Source organism: Rhipicephalus microplus, unplaced genomic scaffold (genome assembly GCF_043290135.1).
Source record: "Rhipicephalus microplus isolate Deutch F79 unplaced genomic scaffold, USDA_Rmic scaffold_56, whole genome shotgun sequence".
Lineage (NCBI taxonomy): Eukaryota > Metazoa > Arthropoda > Arachnida > Ixodida > Ixodidae > Rhipicephalus > Rhipicephalus microplus.
This window is the reverse complement of record NW_027464629.1, coordinates 1,291,370-1,310,257: the sequence shown is the minus strand read 5'-3', so window position 1 is coordinate 1,310,257 and position 18,888 is coordinate 1,291,370. Positions and strand designations below refer to the sequence as shown.

Here is an 18,888-nt window from a genome sequence, read left to right as displayed (position 1 = left end):
CAAGCAATTTATCGTGTGACAAAGAATCCATTTTGGATATCATAACTGTTAACCCGTCCCGTATAGCAGTGAGCTCCGCTAATACGGATGGGAACGGTGCCTCTGTTACGTAAGAGCAGATATGTTGGATTTCAGGTTGCGCGGGGCATACGAGACTGGTGTGCAGAACGCAATTATCGATAGCTGCGTCTACGTATACCGCTAGTGAGTTCTCGGTGGTAGTGACGATGCCCTCCTGCGCCGCTTGTCGGGTGGATTGTCGCAGGCGGGTCAGTGGTCGGTTGTCACTGGCCTGTGCCTTGAGCCATGGTGGAACTTCTGCCACGGGTGCGTCAGGCTGTGGCAGCGTTGAATCATAGTAGTGAGCTAGAGCTGCCGCCGCAGGAACAGCTTGACTCTTTAGGTAGCGAGCGACTCGACGCTGGTGTACAATTTCGTCGATGGTGTTGAGCTGCGCTTCCGCCTGGAGGGTCGTGATAGGTGTCATACGGGGAAGGCATGTAATCGCCCTCATGGAATCTCGGTTGGCGGTTTCGAGCAAGTCCCAGTCTCTCAAAGTCAGTCGTTGAAACTGAGCTTGATAAACGAGCCGAGGTTGTAGGATTGATCGCACCAAGATACGGGCCAGTCGAGAACAGGCACCCCCCGTCTTTTGAGAGATGCGACGAATGAGATGGAGGGTATTAGCACTCTTCCGGCGAGCAGAGCGAACCCACGCATTCGCAGAGCCAGATGCGTCCAGTTCGACCCCGAGCACACGTATAGTGGATACAAGGGTGAGGGTATGGCCATTTAGGCTCAAACATATCGGCGTCTGCAGGAGGCGACGACGACCTCGTCTGTTGGTGATAGACATGAATGCAGTCTTCGTGGCAGATAGTGTCAGTCCTATGCGCGCACACCAGTCCGACGCCTTGTCGAGAGCACTCTGGAGTGCCTCCTGCTGGCGTTGAAGGTCTGGATGTAGTGTCCACACAGTCAAATCATCGGCATACAGGAGGAAGAAGGCATCTGGAATGCGTGCTAGTTGCCACGCGAGGGGCAACAGGGCAATATTGAAGAGTATCGGGGCTAGAACCGAGCCCTGCGGTACACCCCGCTTCATTACAAAGTGTCCGGTTCGTTCCTTGCCTACTCTGATGCAGAAGGTACGGTGTGCCAGAAAAGACTCCACAAAGTCGCAGACGCGAGGCGGAAGTTGAAGCCATTGCATTATGTGATTGATCGCAGAGTGGCTGACGTTGTCGTAGGCCTTATGAACGTCCATGGCGAGAAGGGTTCGAATGCTGCTTGATCTTCTTCCCACAAGCACCATGGACGTCAAATGATCTAGGCCATCTTCCGTGCCCAGGTGCGGTCGAAAGCCAATCTGGGCCGGATGGTACCAGGCGTGCTTTTCCAGCCACCAGGAGATGCGCGACGCCAACATGCGTTCAAGAAGCTTGCACAACGTACACGTTAGAGCAATCGGCCGAAGATTAGAGAGGCTGTTCGGGTGCTTTCCCGGCTTAGGTATCGGCACAACTTCGGCATGCTTCCACGATTCAGGCAGCCCTCCGGTCGTCCAGACTGCGTTAAGCGTGTCCAGCAGCCACTGCAGTGCAGGGCCATCCATGTTCTTGAACACTTCATAGGAGATCCCATCTGGTCCTGGTGCCTTGCGTACTTTTGCCTGGTCAATTGCTGCCTGGAGCTCCGCCATCGTGTATGGCGCTTGCATGCCTTCGATGTCCGACGGACTGGGAGTCACGCCAACCTCCGGAGGCAGGTTACACGGACAGTCGAATTGTGGTGGGGCCAGGTTGTAGGCCGGGAAGAAAGCCTTAACTATTTCTGGAGCGAACTGGCTTGGCGTGCATCCAGAAGACAGACACGCACTGGCCGCTGGGTCCGGCGTACGGGTGCCTAGTTCCATACTCCGGAACGTTCGCCATATTGAGGCGGTTGAAGACGATGGACCGAGTGACGCACACCAGTCCATCCACCGTTCGCGGGCGAGACGCTTCTCGCAGCGACGCGCCGCAGCGGTGAGTCTGTTGAGGTTATTACGAAGCTCAGCGGCTGCCGGATCTCGGTTTAAGGCCAGCTCTGCACGACGGCGTGCTGCCCACAGACGCAGAAGATGTAAATTTGGATGTGGTCGGTTCTCCTCTACCCAGCTTGACTGCGTGGCGGCTTGTACAGCTCTGGTTAACACCTGCAATGGATCAGACGATGTATCAGCAATCGAGTCGTTCAGTTCATTGCGGAATAAGTCCCAGTTGGTTGTGTAGCATCGACGTCGGAGGCGGCGCTGGTTATACGCGGCCAAACCAATTTTCAACGGATGGTGATCACTCCCCCAGCAGTCTGGTTCTAGGTCCCACGAAACGTCACACATGCCCAACCACCACGAGAGATCGGGCGCATAAGGTGGAGCACAGGGATGATCCCACCGACGTGTAGAAGTAGCCGGGGCATTCAGAAGGACAAAGTGCGCGTCTGTAAATGTGTCTAGCACGATGTTGCCTCTAGCACTGGAAGAAGGGTAGCCCCACGACTGATGAGGTGCATTGAAGTCTCCCCCAACTAGTACTGGGCACCCAGGATAGGTTTGACGCAGGTGAGCCAGCCACCCCAAACGCAGTCGAGGAGCGCTGCCACTATACGGACGCACGTAAACTGAAACCACAATCACGTCAGTACGCGGAAGTCTAACGAGCACTGCCACCACTTCTTGCCACTGGTTACACCACTGCAGCAGGGGAACCTGCGTTTGAGGATATGTAGTCACAACATACACTGCAGCCTTGCCTGGAGGTCCCAACGCATTGGTGCAGCGTCGATCAGGGATGGTTGGGGAATCATACGCAGTGAATCCAGGGATGCGTGGAAGCGAATTCGTTTCTTGTAGAAGCAGGCACCAAGCGGGGAGCTTCCCCAGCGCAAGGCGATAGCGAAGCTCACCAACTTTATTTGCAAGTCCCCGGCAGTTCCACTGCAGGACACAGTGGTGGCGCGTTGCTTTCAAAGGAGTGGTCATTGCGGTGGAAGGTTGGCGAGCACCACCTTTGAAAGCTCTTGCAGTTGCCGGGCAACAAAGTGGAGGAGCTCTGCCGGAGTCATCTTGACTGGTGCTGACGCGCTTGCGCAGGATAATTCAGGCACAGAAGCAGCGTACGGCACGTCTGTACCGCGCATCGCAGTTGGTCCAGCGGGTCGAGCGAGATGGGTTCTGCGTTGAGCGAGGCGCTTGACTTCCATTTGGAGCTGCTGTATCTGTTGGTCAAGCTTCGCCAGATCGTCTGTACCCGTAACGCTCAATTTAGGCGTATTCGCAGGCTGCTGAACACGTTTTTTGCCCCGCTTGACGGCGTCGCTGTACGTGGGGACTTCATAGCAAGCATTTTCAGGTTCTACCAACGCTGGTGTGTCCTCTTCGGAGGGGGACAACAGTTCAAACCGGTTGCTAGTCGGAATGTCGGCGTCCCTTTCTTCTTGTGTCACCGAACGCTGGCGGCGCTTGCGTTGGCGACGGGCTTTGAGAGCCTTCTGTTTAACTGGACAATCTTTGGACGTTATTTCATGATCGTCCGTTTGGCAGAGCCCACATTTGTACGTGCGCGTCTCGACGGACTCCATGGAGGTGTCTGCGGGTTGGGGACAAGAATCTCGCATGTGACCGGTACGAAAACACCGATAGCAGTGTACCACACCGGGCTTGTACACATGAAATTTCAGGATGCATCCATAGTACGTAATGCGGCTTGGTGGCGTTCGAGGCCCTTGGAGAGTGACAAGGCACGTGCGTCCACGGCCCATATAACGAGCTGTTACAATCTTGTGTGTGGAGCAGGTCAAAGCAGTGATAAGGCCCTCCGGCGATTCCCCTGGGTCAACCCCAGAGACCACATACCGACGCAAGTCCGAGCCGGAACTCAAGTACGCTTGCACCTGTACAGTACAATCAGCTGTGACTGGCAGAGTTTGCAGGTGGGTGAGGCGGTCAACGTCTGCTAGCGAACGCACCCATACGGATACGCTGTTGGTGGGATGGTGAATGGAGAAACCTTGAAACGCGGTGGTTTTGAGGCAGGTGTCGAAGGCTGACTGAAGGAGGCGATTTGACAATTTTGATACGTCGAAGCACTCACGAGGTTTTACGACGACTTTGTACTTAGACTCGGTGCCAGGCGAGGCGACAGCTGCCGGAGAGGGGCACTCCCGCTTGCTTGCCGGTGTGGCTGAAGCAGACAAATCATCTATTTCCATTTGTGAGTCAGCCACGCGTTTCGCACTGCGTTTCGGAGCGGATGATGGTTGTGATGGCTGCGTCATAAGCTCCGCTGCAGCCATCGTTACTGGTTCACATGAAGAACACGGGAGCGTTGCCGCTGCCAGATGCAACCGGCGAGACGCCGGAACTGTCCTGGCGAGCGTCCCACGCACAATGTTGAAGTGAACGGCACCAAGGGTGGTTAGTCCAGGTCGTCGATGGTGTCCGGAAGAAGAGTGCTTGGGGGCGACCCCACGGCCTCGTCCAGGGCGTCCGGCAGGTCTGTCCTTAGCCGGTGGGGCCAGAGAGCTGGGCGTCGTTGCGTTGAGCCAGGGCGCAGAGAGTGGGGGAACGCCGGTGGGGCGATGGTCGACAAACGCTTTTAAAATTGCGTTTCCCATCCCTTGGTTGGTTGCTCCTACTGACCAGCGGATTTCCTCCCTGGCCTCTACACTCCAAGAAGAAATGGAGTATTCGAAAAGCAGTTCTGCTACACAACAATAATTGTCATCTGCCGGCACTGGCCCCTTCCTTGTCGGGAATGCCATGTTGTTAATAGTACCGATGTGCAATCTTTTGACCGAGAAATTGATGCTTTTTTTTTGTCGTGGTTGAATTGAACTACTGCCTATTTTGGTTTCTTGTGTGCATTGCAATTTAGGTGTCAGTTTTTTTTTTCTGTTTGTACGTAATATTGTGCTCCCTCCCTGTTATGACCCTCAAGCGAGGGTTGACAGTATTAATAAATAAAAAAATTAGAAAATGTCACTCTGATCACGCCCACGCCGACCGCGAACTATATGAGAACCATGGCGATAGCGCGAGAAAGGTATTATATATATAACGTGATCAAGCTGCCCTGTCGGTAATTTAACTACTTTTGAACTACTTTTGCACATACAAAATCTTCCGTACGTACTCTTTCCCGTATTCTAAAGGGTGGTTGATGAGTTCGCGCTCTTGTTGTATAGCCAAAATAGTGAGAATTATGTTTGTCATCAGCATACTGTGTTCATTTTTATCCTGACATTCGCAATTTCTCAGTTTAAGCATTCGATCATGTTTCGCACTTCATCACCATCACTGCTAGCGAGCAAAATGTTGTACGCAGATGTATCTGACGCAGAAGTATAATGACGAACGCAATAGCCAAAGGTCAGAAGTAAAGAGCTTTTCGGTTTAAATTTCATCATTTTGACTCACGCAGTGGTCGTAGGAGACGGTGTTGACGGTGTTGAACTTGGACAGGTCATACTTGTAGGGAACATAGTTGCCATGCCACGCGACCACGTCGAATGGAGAGTGGTTCTGCATCCCAATCGAAAAAATAAATAAAAAGCTGCGTTATTTCAAAACATCTTCGTCATTTCATAAAAACTGATCATGCTGTGCCTGTTCACATTTAACGGCTTCTGGGACTCGCTATCATAAAAATCTATGAGTTTTATTGGCATTCTGTCCAGTTGCTATCTATCTCTCGACATTGAAGGTCCGCTGGCCAGACCTGTTCTTTAGTGCTTGAGGTAGCAACACATCCTAAACTCGGATCAAAGCCCAAGCCAGAGAAAACAACGAGAACGGCGTAGTTACTGACCTGTTATTTTAGTCTCACTATAGACCATCATTTTTTTTTCAATTTCTTGTCTTCTACCAACTATTCAATACTTACCGTTTAGCACGCAGCTAGCCAAGTTGGTACATGTATATATTTTTGGTTGAGCAAACAACGTGAGGATGTGCCACAAATACAAGGCCTTACCGTACTCTACCCTTCGTCCCTCGTCTATGCCACGCTGCACATTCAACCGACGTGACAGTTCGCCAAGTTTCTCGTGTACCTGAAGGCACATCAAATCGTAACCCGCTGTCATTACGTGAACTTTAGTAATCATGCTGTCAACACTGACCTGAGAAGCCTGGAACAGGCACCCTTGATACTTGCTGACGACCACAAAGCCGTTCACGTCACGGTCCTCATACCAAGCTGTTGGGGTCTTGAAATCGCGAGGGTTTGCCAGCCCGTTGGCTCCTGCACAGCGCAGGGTAAATTACACCTTTTAATTCATTTTGTTTCGTGACAATTGTAGAAGACGGCCAGTTCAGTCATACACACATCCCTGCTTCGCTATGCCGCGGTCGTATAGACATCCGCCATGAAAACTCTATATGACCGTGCGACATGTACCTGACGTGCGGTTTTAACACGTTTAGCGAAGGATTTGAGACATGATAACTACATATATAACAGTGGCATAACAAGTAAAGAACATCAAATAAGACTGTGACTTGACGAGAAGTTATAAAATATAATCTGGAAATGATTTTCGCCGCGGCTCTTTTTTGTACCTGTCGATCTCTGACAAACACTTCGTGTAGTTTCTACGTTAACGTGAATGCAACATGATAGAAAGTTGGGCTAGCTGGCATAAATGCTTGCTTGAAGCAGCGCTAAAAAACGCACACCAGGAGCAACAAACACACAGGATGAGCGCCGGTTGGGCAACTCATTGTTTAGGTGAATTCGCAACACTTTTTGTAGTTGTAGCGAGGGCGCGGATCTCAGCATGGCTTTCATTACCAGAGGGCGCAAAATTCGTTGCAGGAAGCTCAAAAAACGCAGTGCAATACATTTAAGGCGGGTAAGATTTTCTATATTCAACTTTATTTATATCTCCTTGAAGAAATCTGTGCGCCCACAAACGAGCAAGCCTTCACGTTACAAGACCGTTATAATAGTATTACCAAAAAGGACTGCCGTACTAGCGCCATCCCATCGGGCAAAAGCCTGCAAAGTCCCTCGAGCTACACATGGCTACAAATATTGGACCCAGATGTCAATGTCCCTATTTTCTATATAGCAGCATTGAGATTTTTATTCATGCAAAAAGAGTAGCAGCGTCTCAGTGGGACTCGCGTTTGGAAGCACCAAGTTTTCACTCGTGACGCCAAGCGCCGAAATTTTCGCGGGGTGAAAAAACGGTAATAACAGGCACGCACTTGATAGCCAACTGGGGACTGAGCATCACAGTTCCTAAAAAGAGCTGCCTCGATGATGATTACCATAGGCTCTGGCTTTTCGCAATTATGCGATCACGTATCATTCGATTCGAATTTGGACCCAAATACTTGGATGCCCGCAGCATCGCCGCATTTTCGCGGTAAAAAGTCGATTCTGCTGCCTTTCCGGAAGTCGCGGAAAACAATAGGATCTCTCCGTCATGCATGGAGAGTCATAGGTCAGTGAACTCATTCAAAAGTTGACTAACTCGGACTCACTCAGACTCAGATCAAGCCGCAAGAGCTGCAACCACCAATCGTAACGTTTTCTGACTATTTTCAAAAAGTGTTATCCCTACTTTTTACGAGAACGAGGCAGAGAAGAGCATGACGGGACAGGCGCTTTTCCTCTATGCGGCGCCTATCCTGCCATGCTCAGCTCCGTCTATAGACGTCGGCTTTTAATGTCTTATACTCGCGTCGTCCGTTCGTCGGTGCACTGGAACGGTGCAAGCTGTGGCCTCTCCCCTTACACTCTCTCCGCAATCATGTGATTGTTGAAAGTGTAAAAAAAGAAAATAAAAAATACAGTCAAATAGCCGCACGCTTTCACTGAACATTTAGGAATATACAGTGCAAAGTGTCCTTATTTTTCTAAAGGAAAGCAAGGCATCTATGCAACCTCCCCCCCCCCAACTCTTACCCTGCCTCCGGTGATACTTTGCTTTCCTAGGCAGGGCAAGAGGGGGAGGGGGGTTGCTCGAGTACGAAAAAAAGCTAGCAGGAAAGGAAACAAGCAAGAAAACTCTAAAATAAACGAGCAAGAAAAGAAAACAAGATGGGCAGTTGCTCGAGTAGGAAAGAAAACAAGCTTAAAAATTAGTTAAGAGATATGGCTGATCCCCTTTATAAGGAATTCGTATAACACGAAAGTGAAACGTGTCTTCGCAGAGTAGCTGAGCGTTCATTGTGCAATGACGAACGAATGAGTGCTAAAGAAAAAAATAGCAATTTAATGCGAAGAGCGGCAAGCCGCTCAAAACTTACAGTGCACATCTCATGCAGAAATCAGCCACGAGATGAGCCTAAGCAGCATGAGCGCGGACGAACAAATATCTCAGTTCGACAGTCAAAGTACGCTGTTCAAGCATAAAGACGCACGAATCAAACGCACAAATATAGGACGAGCGCGAACAAACGTCACAATTCTTACTTTATTGTTGTATGTGAGCAGCGTGCTCCTTGTCTGAACGTGACCACAGCAGTGAGCGAAGTTTCCTTTGTGCTGTCCTGAATCAGAAGTCTGATCTGATACGTGCACGCAGGAGAGACCATGCCCGTGGAGGCACACGCTCAAAGAGATGCGTGAGCCCGTTGCGCCATCTCGCTACTGATGACGAAAACGCCGTGAAGTTGAGGAGCTCTGAGGACTGTCAACGGTATATGGTGTATATAAATGGTTTGCCGTTAGCATGCTTTAGAATGTACGCTTCGCGGCTTGAGTGGAGCAGCGAGGGTTCCTCACTGAAACCGCGAAGCATACGTTGTCAAGCATGCTAACGGAACTTTGTTACTCATCGAGTGTGTCCTCACTAACACCAGAGCGCTTATCGTCACTGTGTGAATATACTTATGTACTATACTATTAGCGCCATTTCATTTTCATTCCAACACACAGCGCGTCCCGCGCTGGAAAGTGAGAGGTCACTGGTCCGACGCCCTGCTACGGAACTTCTCTATCAGGCTTTTTTTTTCTTTGCAGTCTCTTATTTTACTACGTCATACATCTTATCTGTGACAGAAATACGCCAGCGGAGCCATCGTGGACCCCGGCATAAAACACTTTCATGTCCAATGAAAACGACGTAGTGACTTCATTCTCGCAACGGGCGGCCCTATGCATGATCATCTGGGAAAAGAAACCTGAGCTTCAAACAATGAGCGTGTAAATCCGACTAACAGAAAGGGGGTAACATGGCGCTTTCTTAGATAACCTCAGTGGAAGCGTATCAGCTCCCCTCTCCTGCCACTCTGCTGGCTCCCCTGTGCGCTCTGCTATGTCAGTGCCCTTGTAAAGGGGCCCTCCAACACTTTTCCGTGTAGCCCTGGAATGGATTCACTAAATGAGCTTATTGCCTCACGAATTAACCACTGCAAAAATTCACACAGCCCTTCCAGTACAAGCGGAGTTGCAAATATTTGTCGCACGCTGCTATTGCTTTCTCTTTTTTTCTCGTCCCGACTAAAGCGCTAAACGCTAAGCACACAGAAGGCACAGAGAAGAAAATTCGTCATGCGCGCCTCGTGATTTTGAGCATGTTTTCTCTTTATTTTTCCTTTGAATGCGCAGCCTTTCAGGGTGATCGCGCGCACGCGTGGACAAGTTGCGGCCTTTCGTGGCGGCCCCAGTAACAACCGAGCGTGCCATGCTCAAATCAACCAATGGCTGATACTTCACTTGCGACGCCGTAATTTTTGAGCATGTAGCGCCTTTGTAGCGAAAAGGCAAATCAATGTTTTTGTTAGTTTTGCGAATTTATTGCAAATTCCGGACCTCGTGCTACGCTACAGTATTAGGCTCGCGCGGTCCCGAGAGCTTCGACTACATAAGGCAGCGTTTTCTGTCTATGCTCAGAAAATGGTGCAAGGCCAATTTAAGTTCCTTCAGGCTTGTCAGCAGTATAGTGCGAAGTTGCCTTAATTTTTTTCTATACCGTGACACGAGAGAAACTATACAGGAATGCGCTCACCGATAGGACCAAGGTTTGGCAGCACGAAGTGGTTGTCGAAGACCTCGAGGACGTAGCCGCGGCTGGGACCGGACACGTAAACTTGAAAACGCATTCCTTGCTGCAAGAGGCAGAATAACCAGTGCCATCGCTGTCAGGACGCGCCATCAACTTCTGTCAATTTCGTTTCTGTTACGAATATCATACTTCACTCGCGCCGTCTCGTTGTTTTGCCTAATATGGACAATCCACGATAGTGCGATGCAGCATCTCTACAAAGGCTGGCCCAAAATCTGTAAGATCGAGAAGTAACGTGCATCTTTCAAGTGTACCGACTACGAAAGTGAACGTCATGGTGGCTGTTCACTTGTAAAACACACAAAGGGTTTCTTGTAGCGAGAGCTACAGTGGCCCTGTTCTCTCCGTTTCGCTGTGGCCGGTGGCCGCTCAGCGAGCTGAACCGTTGCATAGCAACTACCACAGCCGGTAGCACGCGTCGCCGCGCCATCTGGCGTGAGGACAGAGGAGGAGCCGTTATTGCATCGCATAAATATAGAAAGGGTGGCTCGGTGGCATTCGTCGGCACATATGGTAGCTGAAAAAAGCCAAGATTCGTCGTTGAACCTCGGTGTTGCCAGATATTATCAAGAAAACAAGCTAATACTCATCACAGGAGACGCTCAAAAGATGCGGAAACATAATCAACTTTCTCATTTTTTAACTTATAATTATTTACAATAAAAATGTGTCACTCAGATACGAAGGGGAGTTTAAAAATCATCTAAGCGAAATTGTACATTCTTTAACTTATAATTAATTTACAATAAAAGTGTGTCACTCAAATACGAAGGGGAGTTTAAAAATTATCTAAGCGAATTGTACAGCGAAATTATGCACAAAACTGAACGAAAGCAAAAAGGTGCCTCTTAATATTATCTCCACGATAGTTTCCATTTGGTTCGTTTGACAGTGCATGATACAAGTTACTTGCTCATTCCCCCAATGTATCTTTGTCTTCAACACTTAACTGCCTCAAGGCCACCGACAAATAGGCTATTGGGGAACGACTAACGCGCACAGGTGAGCGTTCCATGATCACGAAAATAACTATATTTGCGGGGAAAATGCTTATTTGCACCCCTAAACGCGGCAAGCGACCGGAAAATTGCACAAGAGAATCGGCGAAAGAAAGAAGCAGTCCAAATCCACTTATTGGAAGTGGAACTGACAACTCTGCTAGAACTAAAAGCGAGAGGAAGCAGCGAGCTGAGAAGGCGGAAGTGGAACAAGGTACACGCCTCGAAAAAACGTGTAGTCATGCTAAATAATATAATTAACAGTGCTTTTCCGTACGCATAACTGAATTAAGCCAATGCCAATTAAATTCCTGTGTCACGGGTGCCAAGCGAGACTCCTTCTTCTCTGCCATGCTCTCGCGCTCGAACACTTACTTCTAGTTTTCGAAATATTCACAATCTTCTAACTAAATAAAACTTCTACAATATCGATGGTTCTGGCCGAAGTTAAAAGCTTCATTGCATAAATATATTATGGGTGCATAGCTTTATTTGAAAGAAAAGCCAATTCGCTTAATAACTACGACACTTTTATTTAATCTTATTTCATTAGCCTAAGCAGACCAAGTGTTTCTATGCTATATTCTGTTCTGATGCAGGCTTTAACTACCACGGATAGCAAAAAGAGGGTAAAGAAAAATGCCTGTGTTTATCAGAGTGCCTCTTTTGTAAATATACTTGAGCACAAAACAACTACGTTTGTTCGGATTACTACCTTAAAGCTGGTTGTAATAGATGCAAGCGTAGTTTAAGAGGTTGCTGCCACTGGTAGAGGTGCGCGCTTTCCTACAGATAATTGGTAGCTTTTAAAATGTCCTTTCAACATTGATAGTGTCCTTTAAGAAATCTGAGTTTAACGTATGCATTAGAATCAACAAAAGCTTTAATGGTGAGTGCTGATTAAGTTTTTTTTATTTATCAGAAAACACGGCGCTTTAGTGGTGAGGCAACAATTTCGCCTTAAACTCAACAACAACGGGGTGCCACCATATCCTCTGAATCTTTGTTGTCCCTCACCTGAATGACGCAGATCTCGTTGGGTTCCACGTGCATCCTGCCGAACTCGGTGACGACGTTCAGGCTACCTTGCTGGGGAACTGAAAGGGGCGAAGAACAAGCAGTGGTATAAATACTCGCACCCTGTCCTCAGCGCATGACTTCACAATTTTCTTCAAGTTAACATCGAGTACTATTTTTAAAGGGAAGTGGTTGATAGACTTGCCTATTAGGAAATCTCCATCGGAGTTGTACATGGCCCTGAATAGAAAGAAACAGCGAAAAAAATTCCTTTAAAAGTTGCAGTTTTTTCACAAGACTTCTTTTTAGTAAAGTTCAAGGAGGCTTAGCTACATGTAATGAGAATATCCGGAATTTTACATCTCAAAACCAGCTGTATGATTGTGACGGATGCCACAGTTGATGGCAACGAAACTTTCGACCATTCCGCGTTCTTTTACGTGCGCTGATATTGCACGGTACACGGGCGTCTATCATTACGCCTTTACCTAAATCGACTACCATGGCCGCGGGATTGAACGCGAGACCTTCGGGTCAGCAGCCTAGCACTATAATTACTGATCCAACGTGGCAGATGTTTAGCAACATGTAGCTTGCTTATGATGCTCATTTAGTCTTCCTAGTCAATTAACCACTGAATTTGTTTTCTATTTAAATATATCATATCTTATGGTCATACAAAAAAGAACATTTCGTTAAAGAAACTGTCCCACTTCCCCGAAGGAAATTCGTGAGGAAATGAGAATGCATTTTTAGTGCCGAGAGAGGGTACCGTTGCCGTTCAACATTCGCCTTCACCGACTTCCACTATCGCCTTGAGAGGCGCCCAGCCAGCGAACGACTGAGAGTGAGGAGCTAGCGAAGGGCAGAGTAAACTGCCAGCGTTCTCGGCTCGGCATTTCACAGCAGCGTCTCGAGCACACATTTCCGGATGTTATTGGGAGGCACGCGCAGTCAGCGAACGGTCGAGAGTGAAGCGCGAGTGGACGGGCGAGTGGTGCGCAGGGATGAGAGAGAGCAAACGGTGAGAAAAGGAGTGGCGAAGCGTGCACCTAAGATTATTCTTGCACCATGCTCTGCACCTACCCTCTCCTACACTCTCTCGCGCCACATGCTCCGGTTTCTGGGGAGAAGCATAAGCGCGCGTGCCCACAGGTATTGCTATTGGATAGGGAGTGAGAGCGAAGAGATAACACCTGCCGGCGCGCAGACGCCGCGGACAACGCCGGATGCCTGACATTTTAGCCCGATTGAGAAATGCATTTGTATTTAAAATGCAGTCAATCTCGCAATAATTCGGCACCTACTTGTCCTTCATCGAGATATTACAGCAGTACACATGAACGGCGACTCCATGGCGTGTCCTGGCGTCACCCGCTCCACAAACTGTGTTCAGACCCTGCAAAAAAGAGCCGATTAAACGGTGAACAGTAAATCATCGTCTTTCGTTGGCAAGGAGAAAAAACACTTCGCAGGACAGCGCAAAAAAGGAAACAAAACAAAAAAACGGCATAGTGAACACACCTGACACGTTACTCTTCGCTGCCCTGTTTTTTCGCTGTTCAGCCATAATGTTCATTAACCTAATAGCCCACATAAGAACACCTCTTTTCTCCCCTTCATCCCTTCCCCAGTGTAGGGTAGCAAACCGGATGTGCGTCTGGTTAACCTCCCTGCCTTTCCTTGCATCTTTATCTCTCTCTCTCTCTTTCTCTCTCTTTGAACAAAATAAATGTTAAAAACTTGGACGTCTGCGATACCCATTTGTACAGGTGTCTCTGCCTAAGAAACCTGTTGAAATACTAGGCATCACATGTTTCCTTTTTTCTCTCGTTATTCTTACAGTATAATATTAATGCATCGTTATGAAGTGAGCATGCGCACATATAAAACGAACACTCTCAAGCACGCTAAACTGGCCTAATTGGTATGGTTTCACCATGAACACCGGAGAAATGTTCTCCTCTCTTCGTATGCATATATACGGTCTGGTATTAGGTGATTCGCTCATATCCCAAGTCACTGTATGCTTCCGTAGCGGCTACCCTGTACTCTAAATCGTTTCCCATAGTAGAGTACCTTGTGCTCTAAATCGTTACCCACTTTTTCTGAACACACCCACTTAGTAGATTACCAAGGGCTTTAAGTCGTTAAACACTTTTTTCTAAACGCCCTTGAAAGCCCTCTGTGTGAGGCCCCAGGGACGACTTTCAGCTCTCTTGTAGTAGAGAGCCGAGTACTCTGAATCGTAAAAAGAACCCTGAAACGGTTTTGACGATTTTTCGCAAACACATTGGGCCGGTAGACCAAGTCCTAAGGGTAATTTAGAGACTGATTTGAGCGCTCTGCGTAAACTGTGTAATTCGCTACAACGCTTTCAACTTGCGAATCACTTGAGATCGCTGCAGATCGCTGCGGCTCAGCCAAACGCGTTTTCAACCACCCATGCACTAAGTCACACGCTCTGCCCCACTGATGTCGTCGTTTCCAGCTGATCTGATTGGTTGTGGAACGCGCAGCACAGACGGCCGGTATCGTATCTGCGGCGAAATTTACGCGTATGCGGTCTCACGCCACGTCGTGACGCAGGTGCCGTGAAGGCGGAGCTTGGCTCCGAGCGCTCGAAGGAAGAGTTGAGGGCAGTTAAGGGTGAAAGGCGGAGCGGAGGAGGACGGTACGTTTTAGTACTCGTAGCTCTGTTAATAATAGATGTTTTGATTGAACTCTGGTGCCAATGATTTGCTCCAGCAGTGGTCTAATCAAAAACGAACTGTGAAAAAACCATTTCAGGGACCCTTTAACAACTTCTTTGGGGTGAAACTCCCTATGCAGTGAGTCGTGCGTCCACGATGTATGTAGTCGTCGTCGTAGTAGTTGTTAGACAGGCTAGAGGAGCGGCACGTGCGCACCCTTTTCAAGTGAGGATGAAACCCACGCAAGTTAATCATAAGTAAGAAGATATATAGTTATTTCTGATGAAACAACTATATATAACTTACAGAGACGAGTACTTTTGGTGACTTACCCCCGTATTCACAAACACTCCTCGACTCGACTTTCAACCTTCACTTGAGAGAGTTGAGCACTGCGCCACTTCTCGGCTGAAAATGGCACTGCGCTTTTCAAGAATCACAGAAGATTATCGTTAATATGCAGTGACTTGCCCTGCCTAGAGACGGTGCTCCCATCGGCTTTCTCTAGTGAAGGTGAAGCGTTTGAGAGAAGTGGCGTTCTAGAATACGGGGGTCAGTCAAGTGAAGGACGAAATTCGAGTCCAGGAGCGTTTGTGAATACGAGGATTAGGGTTGAATACCAACTCGAGCATGTGAAGGAAACTTCTTACTTAACACATGAGACATATCAGTGTCTAATATACGTCAAGCAATCTCTTTCGTCTTATCCTAATTTTCAATAGCAATCTCCAATAATATTTGCCTTGAGTTTGATGCTTACTGAAAAAAACTTGTAACAGAAGGACGCACTTTGAGTACTATCCAAACAGAAAGTGTTGCCACGATAAGCTCGCTGGGCATAAACTCCCTGGCTCTCAGCAAGATTTAGCGAGGGTTGGGTCACAGTGCCATGATTATAGTGAACTAGTATACATGAACTAGAAGCGGTGAACGGTGGGAAGTATAGACACGAACCGCAGGTCGTGAGAAAGTGCCCGAGTGCCGACTCTCGTTTAGTCCTTGAAATTTCCGCTATATTACGGTACTTCTATATGCGGAATATATGATGAAAAGTTGCGAGGTGATGGTTGATTTGATTTGATTGATTGATTGATTTGTGGGGTTTAACGTCCCAAAACCACTATTTGATTATGAGAGACGCCGTAGTGGAGGGCTCCGGAAATTTTGACCACCTGGGGTTCTTTAACGTGCACCCAAATCTGAGTACACGGGCCTACAACATTTCCGCCTCCATCGGAAATGTGCGAGGTGGTGGTACTTGGAGTGTTGACTAGATGGACGAAGGGACACACAGACAGATGCATGGACAGACGCACGGATGGCTGCACGGACGGATGGAGGCATGGACGGACGCAGGGGCGGATGCATGGACGAACGCAGGGACGGACGCGTGGACTTTTGAAGCCTTTGGTACCCCGACACCGTCATGTGGTCATGAGTCACCCATGGGAGCACATGGCCGCAGCGGCGTTGCCAGGTCATCTTCATCACTTCGTTTGGCGATGGGACTGGGGCTTGTTCCCCACTCGCGATCGGCTATATATATGTATACAAAAACCTCCTTGGGCTACAACGATTACTGGTGGTACGCGAGTCCATTTGACCTGACTGCGTCATGATTGGGGTCAACCAGCATGTGACGATAGAATGTGGGGTCACCCTCCTTCTTGGCGTGTGGTCCATGCTGGTTTTCGTGACCAACGTGTACGAGAGTTTGTGTTCGGTGACCGGTTCCGATGGGGGCGTTTCACGGCATTCTTAATAGTTGCGGGCCTGTTCAGCCTTTGGCGTAACTGCTGCGAAGTCGTCACTGAGAATAGCCGTTCACGTGCCTCGTGAGCACTATTGGGGACATGTGAGGTGTTCGCATTTCTACTCGTCTTCTTGGGAGAGCTCGAGTTTCTGCGCCATCGTTTATGCCCTTTTGTCAACGTTGAACATGAACGAGTGCTACTTATTTTTGGCCGACATGATGCGAAGCCGTACCATCAGGTCAGGGTTGATGAGCTTGTGGCCTTGCCCTTTGGAACTGTGTTCGCCACTTTGATATCTCATGTCCTGTTGATCTGATTTCTGCAGTTTGCTGTATGTGAAAATGTCACTTTTTGTGTTGTGTTTATGTGATGAGCAATTGTGAAAATGTGAATGTAATCTAGAGTACGGATTCGTCACACATAATCTGTGCTCTGTACATAGTGTAAATACAATTTTTTCTAAACACCATCTGCCATTCGTTGAGACTCACAGGACGGCTTTATGCTCTCCCATAATAGAGTAACTCGTACCATGAATTGTTAACAAGTCTTTACTAAACACGTCTTTTTTCACTCAGAAACAGATTTCTACCCTCCCGTTGTAGAGTACCAAGTTTTCTGAATTGTCAAACTCTTTCCCTAAACACTACGTCCTTTACCAGCAGCGTGAACTCCTTCGCACAGTGATTTTTGTGAACAGTGTCCAAGTGTACTCTCGTTGCTCAACTTACGTCAACAAAGTCAACAGATGCCTTGCCCTGCTCCGGAATGCTGAATGGCTTCCACCGCAGCTGTAACAAAACGATAACGCAATCAGCGTTACAGAACTCTTGCGAAAATCAGCGACGCTCCAGGGCATCTTTCAAAAGAGTTGACTGTTGGGCGAGTCGGCGCTTTCACATAGAAACCTCGTGAGGCCGCAACTATACACAACACAGAGAAAGATACAGACGAGTATGGGCGCGAACTATTAACTGGCCCTATTGAAAAAATAGAAACAACTCTATGAATCAACATCCAACGAAGGGGCACCGCCACAACAATCACGAAAATTTAAACCGGACGAGAAAGAAATTGGAATTCGGCATTCTACAACGCAATCGAGGTTTCACTTAAACACTTCTGTGTGGCTTAAATTTTCGTGGTTGTTGTGGCGGTGGCCCTGTGTGGGATGGCAATATAAAAAGGTGTTTATCTTTTTTAGGTGCGAATATTCTGAAGGCGTGGGTCTGTCCATTGCTTGTATGTACGTAGTAGTACGTAGCCACCGGTGGCACATACCCGCTCTAGAACGTGTATGTGCCACAGGGGATATGAGATGGGAGAACACGGTACTTGGAGTGTTCACTAGAAGGACGCACGGACGGATGGACAAACAGACTAGCAGACAGAGGAACAGATGAATAGACGCGCGGACCTACGGACAGATACACGCACGAACAGACAGACAAGTGGATGGACGGACTCACAGACGGATGCACGGGCAGACGGACAGACGCATGGATGGATGCACGGATGTTCACGCGGACGGACGGAAGCACGGACGGGTTGACAGACGACTTGTAATTGGTGATGCTTTTAGTGATAACTTTAAAACTAGATGGCAGTTCTTGTAATTGATGATGCTTGTAGTTGATAAATTTAAAACTAGTTGGCGGTACTTGTTGATGACGAAAGATGCGAAATGTTATAATATGAATGATGTCACATATGTCGCATGCCATTGGTTGAAGGCAATAGTTCGGCGATGTACGCTAGGGGAGCGTTGTAATAAAATTCGCTCACTGTTGGCGCGCGCTCGGAGTCGTCGGATGGTGGTGGTGGTAGCGGTGAGAAAAGGAAGAAGGCGCCTAATTTCTGCAGCCCGGTAGGGAGCATGAACTAAAAACAGTAGATTCACGGTTTACCGATGATTCCCTCCGGAGCTTCGCCCACTCGTCATCATTCACCCCGTGGATATGCTGAGATTTTTTTTAATATAGCCAGTTGGTAGTTTGCACCCTTCCTCGTCTGTCTCTTTCTGGGTGTTGTCTATAGTTGCACCTTCATGATGTTTAAAAGTATTGAAGAAGCAAGGTAGTAGTAGTAGTAGTAGTAGTAGTAGTAGTAGTAGTGATAGACGAGTCGTAGTGCTACTGCTCCAATATCATAGTGTGAGAGCAGTAAATAAGTTTCCCGTCTTCCTCATCTCTATAGTGTATCATAATCAGTGGCCTGATAGACAGTGCTCGATGTGAACATTATGATAAAAAAGAATGATCAGTAACGTTCTCGCCTACATCACTATTATCTAAAGAAAAACTACTTGTAAACCATGCAAACATGTGCCGAAGATTGAATACGTGCGCATTCACGCGAATAATACTG

The 18,888-nt window shown here is 48.0% G+C and overlaps 1 protein-coding gene across 1 annotated transcript in view; it reads right to left on the bottom strand.

The window, feature by feature from the left end:
• The window catches only part of LOC119174293 (homogentisate 1,2-dioxygenase), a 63,741-nt gene that overhangs the window by 14,496 nt on the left and 30,357 nt on the right, over positions 1-18,888 (bottom strand). The window contains exons 5-11 of the mRNA XM_075884945.1: positions 17,253-17,312; positions 13,382-13,473; positions 12,280-12,314; positions 12,075-12,154; positions 10,003-10,102; positions 6,163-6,284; positions 5,459-5,563 (exon numbers count right to left, since the gene is read on the bottom strand). Coding sequence (XP_075741060.1) covers positions 5,459-5,563; positions 6,163-6,284; positions 10,003-10,102; positions 12,075-12,154; positions 12,280-12,314; positions 13,382-13,473; positions 17,253-17,312 — 594 coding nt within the window. The remainder of the gene's footprint in view (positions 1-5,458; positions 5,564-6,162; positions 6,285-10,002; positions 10,103-12,074; positions 12,155-12,279; positions 12,315-13,381; positions 13,474-17,252; positions 17,313-18,888) is intronic.